At 45.3% G+C, this 14,502-nt stretch overlaps 1 protein-coding gene across 1 annotated transcript in view; it reads right to left on the reverse strand.

The window, feature by feature from the left end:
• smtnb (smoothelin b) overlaps positions 1–14,502 on the reverse strand; it is a 53,123-nt gene that overhangs the window by 14,003 nt on the left and 24,618 nt on the right. The window contains 5 exon segments of the mRNA XM_071204419.1: positions 1,180–1,253; positions 3,380–3,985; positions 5,232–5,283; positions 7,123–7,829; positions 11,364–11,466. Of these exon segments, the coding sequence (XP_071060520.1) occupies positions 1,180–1,253; positions 3,380–3,985; positions 5,232–5,283; positions 7,123–7,829; positions 11,364–11,466 (1,542 nt within the window).

The raw sequence follows: 14,502 nt of genomic DNA on the forward strand, positions 1-14,502 counted from the left end.
CTGCAGAATCTTTTTACATGACACGTTACTTGTTAGACGCTTTTATCCAAAGTGACTTGGACACTGTCTGCGGACTGTGGACAATCCCCACAGGAGCAATTTGGGGTGAAGTGTCTTTCCCAGGGACACAACGACATGCTGACTGCAGTGGGGTTTGAACCTGTGACCCCCTGATCCCAACACCAAGGCTCTATCCACTCAGCCACACGCCTCCAATCTTTTGCCGCTAGATCCCTTTTCAAGAAAGACTGCCGTGTTATCTTACCATGTACCGGCCCCTGTGTGTCTCAGCAAGGCCCTAACTGATGGAGACAGTCTCATTCCACCACCTTAAATTCACCACGAAGCCTTGTAGAGCCTCCTCCCAGCCGCAATCAACCAGCTGCCTGATCCCATTACCAGATAACAGCTGCGCTCCACCCAGGGGGGATACACAGCCATTAAAGATTAAATAGTTCACCATTTCTCCTCACCCCCTCAGTCCCCCACTCCCCATTCCCAAGACACTTCCTTTCATGGAGGAGCGCGGAGGTTGAGGAACGAGGCAAATGGGAGTTTAGCTGTTCTTTCTAACCCCCAAGGTCACTGTAAGAGGGGAGGGGGTCGGTGAGACTCTGACATGAGATGAATCTTTTGCAGTGGCCCCTAAGAAAAGACGCGAAGAAGAACTTTTGTCAACATGTGTCTTGATGCAGATGGCCAACAGTCGGTGTGCATGGAGACAGACAGGTGTCATTGGGGAAACATTTCCCAGATAAATCTCAGCGGGCACGGCCTGCCGAGGGAAACAAGGAATGCCCGGAGCACCTCCCTCTGCTCTCTCTCCTTCACATACCCTACAAGGACAGATGTGACTGGCTACCCACTCTGTGTTTGATAAACACTGTTCCTCCCTCGTCTCCCTCCTGTGTACACCCTCTGTCTGTCTCTCACTGTCCCGGCTCACTGGCGTTTCAGGCCTTTATAGGTGATGGCTGTGACAGGGACACACACACGGTGGACTTCAGTTGACTCCATTGGAAATGAAAGAGAGGATACAAAAGGTGTGTTCATCTACAACATTGGATCCAACTGGGAATGTGGTTTTGATCCATGTTTGACAGGTTCCGTCTCCAGATTCTGCAAAGCCTCAATGTTACGATCATTTCCCAGAAAATACTTTGCAACGGCCGACTGTACCTTGATGGAGGACCCGGAGGAGAGGCTGGATGAGGAGATCTTGAACGGTGTAGCTCTGAGGCCGAGGGTCAACTCTGAAACAGATACAAGTGAAGGCCAAAATGAACATGGGATTCAAGAGGAAGAACATTGCAAAGCTATGGGTTGAATATAGCAACATCAAAAAAGATTCATATGCAAGTGCACATGGTCCTGCACTGTGTTCAGTCAGTTACAGAAGCTGTCATGGTGTCATAAACAACACGTTCCCTTGGCTAATGAGAGACAATGTGGATGACGTCACCTTTAACATAAACATCTCTTTATTTACCTGCACATGGATTTCCCTGCGACCTGCTTTCAAACCCCCCACTCCCACCCCTTAACTTTAAACATGCACAAAAGCTATATCATACAATACAAGACTGATACACACCAGCTCAGCATGGTTTATATTTAAGACGGTGCTTTTAAGAGAAACCGGAGACACAATCCCAGCCTGTCTTTGGTCAGTGGGAGACAGGCAGGTTCCCAAAAAAGGAGCCCAAAACCATTAAAGCAAACTGAGCTGGAAAAAAACATTGTGACCCTCGTGGAGGAGCCCAGTGAGGCTGCCAGGATGTGTCAGTGGGGGGGGGGCGTTGTAAGAGGTGTAATCACACAGGTTCAGCTTTAGTCTTACATAAACAGTTTGGTTTGGACTGTACAGTTATAGCAGCTCTGCTTCTGAAACACACCGACATCTCAGCTATTCATGTTTTTCTGTCATGCAATTAATAAACCCCTGCTTGTACTGCTTGTACTGTAAGTATGTACTGTGCTGCTGAGTACGTACATGTGTTTTTAGGAGACTTTCCTGCTACTTAATGTGCCTTAAGTTAGTTAACAATACAGAAACTCACACACTACAAATATGCCTTTTTGAATACTTGTATTTCTCTAAGAACTACAACATTTGACCTACTTTAGTATTTAAAGTATACTTGTAAGTATGAATTTAAGAAGACATAATTTAGAAAAAGCAGAGCTGAATACCACTGATAGGGCCATGCAGTATTTCTGAACTGTTTCAGAGGAGTAATAATAATAATAACTCCTTACATTTATTATAGCGCTTTTCCAGATGCTCAAAGCGCTTTACAAATACACATTACACATATCATACATGCAATGGTCACCACAGTGGAGAGTACCCACCTGTGGAGTGACAATGTTTTGATCTGCTGCACAGCGACATTCATACACTTTCTTGTTCCATCTTTTTTTATTTGACTAATTAGAAAACAGAGCAAACTTCCTTATATTTCGTTCCATTAGGAGTCGTTGTTATGGTTTACGCCCAGCCACGGGTGTATGTTTTGTTTTATTTGCTCATGTTTCAGAACCTATTTTCTGTCTTTTACTGTTATGCTGATTTAACAACAGTAAAAAGAAATGAGGCGTGGAATGCATGGACACCTTTTCTGGAAGTAGACTAGAAAAAGGTGACTACACTCAAATTGAGAATCTCAGTGTCTTAAACAGCTGGGACTCCAACGGTTAACTCATGGATTTGAGACGAATCAAATCATCCATAAAAACGTCTCTAATTTCAATGCACACCAAGGAGAATGGTTAAAGAAAGTGTCTTAGATAAGTGTAGGGGCGAGACAATATATACAGCATGGAACAAACAAAGCCTTGTGTGGGCGAGCAGGCTCATTCACTTGCACGGTCACAGTATCACCATTCAGTCTGGCCTGAGAGACAATTAGTGTCTCCTTTGTCCCAAATATACTCGCTTGTTGCCGACTGACCTCACCCCTCCACACTGCACCAACTCCATAACAAATACCCTTCAGTTCAATCACGCAGCTTCATATTCAGCCCCAACATCTATCCCCACTCATCCACGCGCTCTGCTTGTCATCGGCCCACATGTGACCGTTGCCTTGGTGCCGGTCGCCTCCCACAGCGACTGGGATTGCTTTATGATCTAAGGATTGACACTAGCAAGTAAAGACATAAAGTCGCTAAATTGAGACTCAAATGACCTAAAACACGGTGCTGAAAATCTGCATGTTTTAATTGAGCTTTTAAAAAAAAAGTGTCACCTAGAAATAACAGTGCATTAAGTGGTTGAACAAACATATGTGTTCAGACGTCCTTCTAATCCTGAATTAACATTTTGGAAAAGAGTTATTTGAGAGTTATTGTAGCACTGTAAGGTGGGTGCTCTTACCTCCTCTCTGCCCCAGAGGATTAGCGGTGATGCGTGGGGTCATGTTGGTGATGGGCACCATGTTGCCCCTGGGGGAGGACGTAGAGGTGGAGGTGGTGCGCCCATCCTTGATCTCGATAGTGAGGAAAGTCTTCATGTCGGGGTCTGCCTCTCCCTGGGTGACCTGCTGCTCAGCTGCTCTCCCTGGGGTCCCGTCTTCCTTTGAGTTACTGGAGGCATGCGCATCTTTTTCTGCTGGATGCCTCGTCCCGCCTACGGAGCTCTGCCATTGGCCGGCTGAAGACAGAGGTTTGCTGGCCACACCTCTTGGCTGAGGCACAGCCTGACTCTGGGATGCTGCGGAGGTGTGAGATGCGGAGTCCACACGTGGCCTCTCTGGCCTGTCTCCAGATGTGCCGAGGGATGCTCCTGTGTGTGTAAACATCTCGGTGGCTCTGGACAGGTTCGCCTGGCTGCTGCCGCCGGAGGAGGAGGTGCCGTTCCTCAGAGGAGCTTTCCTCAAAGCTGGGACGCTTGCGCTCTGGGTTGCTTCAGTGAATTTACGCATTCGATCGCGTACAGAGTTGGTTCGGTTGAATTGTTCCAACACCACTTTCTTCTCAGGTGCTGTAACGACATAATGCATGGGGGGTGTTACAATCACAGACACATACAGCACAGTCTGGATCTCTTCCACTATTCAGTCTGAATTTAGCAGATTTATGTTTTATCCTGCTTTCCTTATATCCTCCTCCGCCTAAAAAGCCCTCGACAAATCCCATTCCTCCTTTCATCCGCTCTAGGTTTTGTTCCAGACGCTTTATTTTGCTTCACTTAACTCCCCCTGTTTAACCATCTTTCAGGTTGTATTCTTTGGACTTTTCAGGACATGTTTCTTCCACTCTCTTTATTTTCCATTCTCTAATCCTTAATACTTTCAAATAATGTGTACAGAGCTCATGATTTCGCACAGACTCTCCAGTGGAAAAATCCTTCGTGATTAGAGGAGAAGATATCCACTGAGGTCATCCTCCCAAATAAAAAAAGATGTGCTGCTCGCAAGGAAAACTGTTTATAATAAAATAGACACCGCTAACAGCGCTCTCCAGTAAAAAGAAAGTGTACATTGTATGACATGCCCTCATCCCTGCACTCCACTGCGAGTGGCTCTGTACGGTCCCACTAATGGCTCCATTGTCTTCATAACGTGGAGTCCTACTGGGGATGAACTATGGTGCGATTGTTTTACCCACTTCAGTTTCCCTGATGAAGACGACGAGTGCAATATCATTAAACTAAACCAAATTAATCTGTGCATATAGGTTTAGGAGCATTAAAAGTGGGGTAGGTAATTCACTTCAGAAACTTGTTATATTCCATGGAATGCTCTTAACATCCCGATAGCAATGAATACATTAAATGCTTTGACAATAAATACATAAAAAAAAAGTCATCTGTGGAAGCCGTGGCGCTGTAAAAAGCTCGACCAATCATCTGAGCCGGCCCGGCTAAAGTAACTGGATGGCCTACCTGCCTGTCAGCCTTCCATCTGTGCACAAACTTATCTCGTTCCCTCATTGGTCATGTGCGCGTTCGTGTGTGTTGGAGGAGGGGCTCTGTGAGGACGTCTGAAGGAAGGGGCAGATTTTTTTCGGCTGCGTACTTTCAAATTCTAGCGCACTCGAGCTGGTTTCTCCATTCTTACCTAGCCTGCCTTTAAAGATAATATTTATAATAAATATCTGAAAATAAAATAAAATGTTCTTTCCAATCAACACTACTGACACCAAACCTGATAAATTGACAACAATTCAAAAGAAAGAGATGTAGCAAATATTTATATTTGAGAAGCTGGAAATGCCTAGTTTCTTACCAGAATCCTTTGCGTTGCCATTATTGAGGGGCAGATCACCGTTTATTGTCATCTAAAAAACAGAAACAAAACAAAGAAACATTATGGAACAATCAGTAGAGGAAGTGTAAGAGATAAGGGGTTAGCATTAGGGATGGGAACGATTAATCGAATATATTCAGGTATTCGAATATGATAAGAGTTATGAATATATTAATTGTAATTTTTGTTGGGAGGGGTGCCTAAGTTGATTACATATGATCAAATGGAATAATTCAATGTATATGACAGTGCCGTAGCTAAATGTGTTCGGTCTAAAGGTGTGTTTTGCTCCTTCGCTCACCGGTCCCTCGCAGCGGGCAGAGCTGCAGGTGCTGATCTCTCTCTCTCTCGCGTCCGGTTATACTTCACTCACATTTATGTCCAAATCCATCAGATCTAGCTACTTCTAGCCAATGATATGGCTGCTGCCCCTCCCTACACGCAGATCAAACCTCATCTTATGCCCATATCCCAGCTGAGAGGGTCGTCTCTACAGCTGGCCTGCTGGTGAATGGCCTCCGCACCCGCCTCTCCCCCGAGTAGACATGCTCATATTCTTAAACAAGAATGAGTATTGAATAGCTGCATTCTGTGCATAGGCCCTGTTACAGGTTGTTGATCTCTGTTGTAATAGGGTTACGTTACCCTGACCCGTTATGATGTCCGTGTCTGATCCCTCTTTCATTTAAAAAACAAGTTATATTTTGAGCATTTTTTTTTTTTTTTATAAATAGGATATATACATTTCGGTTAATTGGTTAACCGTTTTTTGGGGGGTCGAATATTCGAATATACATTTGCTTTCAAATTCCCATCCCTAGTTAGCATGCACTATTTTTAACAACCACAGAGCCACACACTCACACACCATCCTAAAAACAGAATCAACCGGTGGTGTTTTCTTTATGTAACATTTGTGTTTGGAGTGAAGTGGTGGGCCTCTGTTCTTTTTCTGGCAGCGGAGCCATGACGGGCCCCAGAGTGTTTACATTGCTCTCTGGAGAATGAGCATCAGCGTATCTCGCAGGGAACAATAAAAGAAGTCCGGGGCCAGCCTTGAGTAAACACATTTAGAGGAGCAACGCGATGGCGTCACGGTGACCCGAGGCCCCTAAATGGGAAATGTTGCTCAACAGTCAGTGCAGAAACAGCCGCTACGTACGTGTGTGTGTGTGTGTGTGTGTGTGTGTGTGTGTGTGTGTGTGTGTGTGTGTGTGTGTGTGCACGCTCTGGGCTGAAGAGAGACAGAACCTCTGGCCGCAGCGCTTTCTATCCCTCTCTGAAAGCAGGTGAGGCCGACACGCCGCTGAGGTGAAGCAGAGACACTCAGGTGCAAAGTTTGTTTGTGTAGCTAAGTAACAAAAGTTAAACAGCACCTAACAGGGTTCTGTTTATGGATGCCGATGTGACCTGGGTGTCACTGAAGAACGAGTGTCTGGGGTGGGATGATGGAAAAGAAAGAAGGAAAGAGCTTGGACTGCTGGTGCATGTTACTGGTTCAACACCCCACTCTAGTGGCACAATTATAATGTGTACAGCCGATGTTAAGCTGGCTGGTTTTCATTTCCCATCTGTGTCTATTTCAGTCAAGGTAAGTCTTGGAAAACATCTACATTGCCCCATTTTCCTTTCTTAGTATTCAAATATGTTTTGTATATATTGTTAGTATTAAAAGAGGAAAATTATTTAAAACTTGGGGAAGTATCAGAAATTCTTATTGTTTTATTTGGTAAACATGCTTTGATTATCGCCATGCTCATTAAACTAGTCAGTGGCCCTGCTGCCCTGTATGGATGCTGTATTTATAATGTTTTTCTTTTAAGTTCGTCTCCTCAAAGACAACAATTCATACAAGAACTGTGCACTCTACCTTTTTTTTCTGGAAGTCAAATGTTCCCTTGATGCCGCCGTTGAGCAGGCCATTTCCAGGATCTTTCCGGGATGAGACGGCTCCATCCGGCTGCTCCTGGTCGATGATGCCGTCCTGTTTGGACGGAGCCTGAAGGCTGGCTGGACCTTGACTTACGCTCTCAACTTCTGAATCTGTGCTGCAAGTGGAACCGCTCGTGGCTACCTCCACATCCTCTGCTGGACCCCTCTCCTCAGAGGACACACTCGCACTTACAGATGTCCCCGAGTCCGTCCTTTTCCGTGACAAAAGCCCAGCGCTGTCTGAAGCCTCGGAGCCCAGACGGGGTCTGACGCCGGAGTCTGAGACATCTGAACCCAGTCTCTGCCTGATGTGGGTCAGGGAGCCGACGCTCTGCTCTGAAGCCCCAGAGTCCAGCCGACCTCTCTGGGAGGGACTCTGGCTCCTGTCCGAGGCTCCAGAGTCCAGCCGGCCTCTGAAGGCTGAGCCCCCGCTCTTCTCTGAAGCCGCAGAATCCAGATTGGACCTGGAGAGCCCAGAGGTCGCACTGCGGTCTGACGCTGAGGAGTCGGACCTCTGACGATGAGACAGGACGAGGTCCGGCTCGCTGCTCTCAGCCTCTCTCTGAGGCTGGATCAGCGGCGCTGCAGGGCCATCGTCCTCCTTCCCCAGGTGATCCAGATCCAGCACCATGCCTGAGCTGGAGCCTGCAGCAGGAAACAAATTAAATCAAAAAGTAATGAAAGCCTTTCTGTACCTTGTAGCTTTCCTGTTACAAAAAACGGATTCTCATATTACTTTTTCTCTCACACCAGCAGTGAACTTCAGTAAAAAGGGTGGTATTGTCAGTGAGTAAAGGAAAGCAGTAGGTGGTGAAGTATGATGGAAATGAAATACTTCTGTGGGCACAGGCCAGGCTAGAATATACCACTCAGGATCACAGAGGAGGCATGTGGAGACATGAGGGGATGAAGGCATTTCCTCCAGACTGGCCTCAGTTCCTGAGCAAGATTTGTGAGATTGTGTCGGTGGATGTGCGTAGAATAGAAGGAGGGGTCAAGACTAAAGAGAGCGAGTATGTGGCTAAACCATCGGCGGTATGGAGGAAGTGGGGGTGAAATAGAGACTAGGACAAGTACTTCCCCCTCCCCTCTGTCCAGGCTCCTTCACTGCTCCTTCTCTCCTCAGGAAACCACACTACAAACACAGCGCAGCCCACATCCTCCCTCTGTTACAGTCTCTACCTCCAACACCCTGTGGTGCTTCAAGTGATGGAATATCTGAGGTTGTATAAGTACCACAGATATGGAAAACATGCATCAGATTCCCACATCCCATGAACACACCAAAGCATGAACACAGTTCTGTGTGACCCATGTGTGTGTCTGTGTTAACACTGCAAACAAATGGGGTTCGGGAAGTAGGCAAGGCTGTCATTTAAAAAACAATCAATTAACGTGACCAGCAGCCGCGGAAATGCCCTTTAATTTCCAGCAAGTTCACAGCTTTGTTAAATCTACAGTTGGTAACTTTGTAAAGAAATACTTTAGATATTCTTGATCTCGCCATGAATTTAGAAAATGGCAACCTGGGTCGTACACTTTTGAATTGTAGGGCTAAACAGTACACTCAAATATATTTCTGAAATGATCCAAGGCGTGAAATAGGCAATTCAGTTGCAGAATCTTGAATTATATTTGCTAATCGTAGTTCGACCAGTGATTGACCCCGACACTGAGTTACTTATTGATCGTTTTAATTCTGCATGTCAAAATCTTGAAATTGCCATAAGGAGCCTTGTTTCTCTTCCGTCTCGTGCATGACTGTCAGTATACGATAACATTTGCAGCAAATTGATCTAAAGTATTTATTAAATCTTAACAAATCCCAGAAAAAAGAAGTTTGCTAATTTGTTTACAATCAATTTATAAATGGAAGCAGGATGTTGATGAACAGATCAGATGATTATGTAATACAAGCTGGATAGATAACGTAGTAATGATACACAATTAGGACAACAAATGGCTGCCAATCTCACATGTGACACAATGGTCTGCGAGACAGCAGTGTCTGAATCTAATGAGGCACTCAACCCAAATGCAATTACCGCTCAAAAGAAGTGAAAGCCTGAACAAAGCACTTCTTTTAATAAACGTATACATTATTGTTCATGTTGTGCCATTGGGAAACGGTCATGTCTATTGTGTAGCGATTTCTTGGAAAATCCCATTGCTGCTGGATAATGGCTCGCTCTTAGCACTGAAATAAGCTACAAAAGCAGCCTGCGCTTGTGCACTCTGCTGCCAGTCAATATCTAGGGCACAAACAAAGGCTGATAAGGGTTTTATTTAGCCCTTCACACCGGAGCAATGACCCGAGGAAAGCTTGCATTTTCCGTTGCTGTGAACTGGTCAACAAGCTTTTCTGACTCCACTTCGCCTGCTGATGCAATGACCCGGGCTCAACGTGGGCTCATCACTCCGTGGCTTTTATTGTTACTAAAAAATGCTGTCTCATTAAAAGCATTTACTCTTAATAATGCAACCATATAAAGAAAAGTGCTATACACCAAGCTGTAAAAAAAAAAACATGACATTGCAGCAACCAATTATTGCAATAAAAAAAAAAAGGTGAGTCTGCTTTAGAAAATCCTTTTACGGTCATATTCCAGGGTTTCCAACCGTATTGGCTTGTAAGCCTTCTTAGTGAAGCAATGCCTACGCTCAACTCTTGCACAGGTTGCAGATGTCTCGGAGAAAGCACGGTATAATGATCAGATATCCTGCCTCGTCTCGAAGATGCAAAATCCCCCAGATTTGTTGACAGTTCCAGTTAAACCTCTCGGATGTTTCCTATCACCCCTTTGGGGGATTCATTTCTGGTCTAATTTTGGGATACACTTTTTGCACGGTATCACAGACCATGATGTTGTGTGAGTTTCTCTCTTTTGGGAACTCAAGGCACATTCCACTGATCGTCTCTCCAAACATTACATTTTGAGGTACTGCTTAACACATGGTCATTGAGGTAAATAAATATAAGCTTTTTGTTTGAGAGGTAGAGGTATGCGTTTTTTGCTGCATTCAAAAACCCCCCAAAAAATGCCACGCATGGTCCACGACAATCTCTTATTTTCTGCTACTTTCTCTCTGCTGAGACACAGCCGCCCACTGAAGAACCACCGGCCCACCCTGTCTACGCTGTCCTTTCCCAACCACAAACGTCAGTGTCTTTGCTGTCTTTTAAAAAAGGCACATTCCTAACCGGCTTTTCTACGGTGGTCCCTTGTTTGTTCGCCCTGGTTTCACCCTGCTTTAAATTGTTAGGTAGGGAGTGGATAAATCAGGAACAGTGGGGAGTTTCTCGGCCAAGTTCGCTAGACCTTAGTTCTGTTCTGGTATCAGCTTTATTTAGCAGAGGTGTGGCTGTTGGGTTTTCCTCTGTTGCTTCCCATAACCCCACCACCAACCCCAGACCCATGAGAAGGACAGGGAGAGCCAAGTACAGGGCAAACCAGGCCACACAGAATGACACCACTATGGCCGTCTGCCTCAGGGCCAGGTTTAGGTCAGCCAGGCCCCGGGATTAAAGAACATCAACTCTTTCATCTTCAGCCAAGGACAATCAAAGTTAAGTTTGGTGTCCTATATCAGGGGCTTTTTCCAATATATAGTTTACCATAGACGGTTTGATTTGGACAAGCTATACTGTACTGTAGATAGGTGTGTAACCACATTTGTGTCTCAATAATGCACTTGTCATTTCACAAGCTATTCATAGTCAGCTGTGTGCCTGCAAAGTGTCACATTGAAGTGAAAGAAGCCCATTCATCCTCTCCTGAAGGTTTGCATTCATGATAGCTTATTAATGGTGTGGCTAACAAAGTGGTTAATGAAAGGACTTCACACCTAAGAAGTAATTAAGCCTATGGCTGTGAGGTTCTCCAAACAGTTAATAAGGTTAGATGAATTAATATGACCTCCTGACCGCCACCTCAGGAGAAAGGCTCCTTCAGCTGACTATTATAACAGGCAGTGGAGAGGAAATTGCATCGAGTCGGATGTGTGCAGTCATAGACGCAACAGAGGTGGTCAGTGTTCGAATTCTTACCCACACTTGAGCTTTAGGTGAATGTTTAAAGCAATCCCAAAAGTGTGGCATGGCTAAACAAGATCTAAGTGTGTGTAGGTTTTAGAAACATTGTGTTAGTCAGCGAGTGAGTAGTTTGGCAGTGTTCTCACCTTTCCTCTGCAGCTCTTTGCTTTGTTGCGTCTGCGGTCCCCGTAAATCCAGGATCTGAGATCGGACACGCTCCTGCTCACTGTGGACCTCCCGCTCCGTCTCCTGGAGAAGAAAAGAGGAACACAAGCTCAGTGCATTTCTATAAAGACTCCAGACGTATCATGCTCTTTACATTGCTCAGGTCACAGTCAAACATCTTGTTTGAACCGATTGAATGTATATGTATAAATGTGTATGTATGTGTGTATGTGTATTGAATGTATATTGATATGTATGCATATGTACATGTGTAGACATTTGCCATTTCAAACAACCCCCGTGTACTTTTTCGTTTTTATTTTAACTAATTTTGTTTGCCATTTCATTTGCCACTTTCGGGTCTCTAAAAATATATGATTTGAAAAACGGTACTTGTATTATAATGAGAATTAAAAAATGAATAATAATAATAAATAATAATTGCTCAGGTCACGATGTCTTCAGGTTTCTAATCGGAACAAACTGCCAGTAAACAGTCCTTTGATCATCTGTTTCAGGTCAGCTGGAGATCATAACAGTCTTTTGTTGGAGGTTGAGGTCAAATCTTTCAGCTACGATGAGCGACATGTATGGACAGCTGGAAAAGTAATGATCCGTTTTATTTTCTATTGTATGGGTCTGAAGGAGAGAGAGATGCCAGAAAGGAGCCGACAGATACATTCAATGCATATCTCAGCTTCACAGCCTGATTTGACTCGAGTAGCTTCCTTCAAGAATACCTGCAGTCTGACGGCGACATGAAATACAACTTTAAACTCTATCCCTAACCTGCACAGATAGAGGAAGGGTCCATCAGGGTTGAGATCTCAGAGGAGAGGTAAGAGCATTGTGGCATATGGAGAGGTGTGTAGGGGAGGAAGGAGGGGGAGAGATGAAGATGCCGGCACTACTGTTGGGCCTCTTTCGCCTGACCTTGAACTACTCCACAGGAAAATCAGCTGCACAAATAAGGCTCCTCTGAGCACATGTGCGCACACAGACAGACTCTAAATCTGTCCCACACATATTTGTAATCCACAACTCACCAAGGACTTGCAAAAACGTTTCTATTAAAGGGCAGCTCACTCAGGGCGTGGAGCTTCAGGTGGTATGCTTCATTTTGTAACTCGTTTGAAATAAGGACTACATCCCAGCAGAAAAAGGTGATGGACTCTGGGTTAAGAATTGTCCTACAAAAACGTGGGAGGGTCCTGAAAAGGCATATAGGACATGACCTTACATACTTAAAATATATTACCAGATTTACAGGCTACTTTTACTTCAAACAACTTCTGAAAACACTTTCAAAATCTCACAAGCAAGCAACAAAAACACACAATGTGTTGTCCATGTGTAATTCTGAAAGACTGGTACCGTTTTCAGAAGCAGCTTCAGAAGAGAGTATCTTATAAGTCACACCTTTGTGTTTGTAAAAGGCTTTTTTTTTCACACACACACACACACACACACACACACACACACACACACACACACACACACACACACACACACACACACACACACACACACACACACACACACACACACACACACACACACACACACACACACACACACACACACACACACACACACACACACACACACACACACACACACACACACACACACACACACACACACACACACACACACACACACACACACACACACACACACACACACACACACACACACACACACACACACACACACACACACACACACACACACACACACACACACACACACACACACAGGTGAGAAAGGATTCAAGACGTTCTGCTCGGTTGACTGTGACCTTCCCCACCTTGAGCAGATTACAGGGCAGAGCGGCTCTATCGCTGCAGAGAAGTGTAACCGGACGCTGAAGCAGGACTCCGCAGCACAAACAGGAAACCTGGAATAGCACTGCTCTGGTTATAAACAAATCCACCACACCACTCAATGGATTATAGTGAAGCTGAATAAGATTACTTTTTTGTTGTTGCTGAAACCGTGAAATTCATCTGTATTTGTGAAAGGAACTCTGTGTTCATAAGAAGCCAGCAAGTGGAAATAATACATGTGGCATCATAGCAGTTTGAATCCACTTAAAAAGGTGCTCCAATGTGATTTGTTCCCATGCTTTCACATGTTCCATATGGTGCTTAAAGAGAGGCCGCACAAATTGTGGGTCGTAAAAAAAAGAGTCTTCTCAGCTTTTAAACTTGACGCTGAATGTTGCTTCTGCAGGAATTTAGGGTAATGCTCAGTTAATGAGTGATTACAGTGTCTGATGAGTGTGTAGGACACACACAGTCTGCTGCATCGACACAAAGGACTTGAAGGCATTGCAGTGTAATAATACGAGAGGTCACTCACTCTCCTTCTGAGTGGAGTCACTCAAAGGGAATTGTGTTTGAGCCATAAACACAATTAGAGAGGACAAGTCACACCTCACCCGCCCCTCCTCTAGCAATCCTGCTTCTACCAGGAGTCAGACAGACGGCCGTCCTCCCACAGCTCCCACTAAACCACAGGGAACGTCTTTCTCACAGACAGCGAGGCAGAGGGGAACAACGTGAAGATAAAGTGGAACTGGAGATGCTGCCAGTCACCAGGCTGTCATTAGCGGCTTCCCTCTGGCCCCGACCGTGAAGACCCGACGGAGGGGAACCGACTCTGACCCCGAACCACTCATCCCATGTGGCCTCAGGAGCCTGCAGGCTTTGGACTGTAACTGCGAGAACTCAAACACGTAAACACAAAAACAACTGTCCTCTCTCGTGACCACAGCGAGGCGTCGGCCATCTGGATTCCTCTGAAGCCTCAACTCCACCAGGAAATAACAACAATGAGGCTGAGGAGGTGTGTACCTCCTCCAACCATCAAGTCACACAGCTGAGATCATCTGCAGATTAACGGTTTTCAATGAAAGTCAGATCCTTGGCTACATTGGTCACACCGTTTGAGGGTCTCCTGGGTGCCCACGTGGGAGAGCGGAAGAAACCTGGCGGCTCTTTTTCCATTACTGCAGCCTGAGGAACCACACACACACACACACACACACACACACACACACACACACACACACACACACACACACACACACACACACACACACACACACACACACAC

The sequence above is a fragment of the Pseudochaenichthys georgianus genome, chromosome 9, assembly GCF_902827115.2.
Source record: "Pseudochaenichthys georgianus chromosome 9, fPseGeo1.2, whole genome shotgun sequence".
Lineage (NCBI taxonomy): Eukaryota > Metazoa > Chordata > Actinopteri > Perciformes > Channichthyidae > Pseudochaenichthys > Pseudochaenichthys georgianus.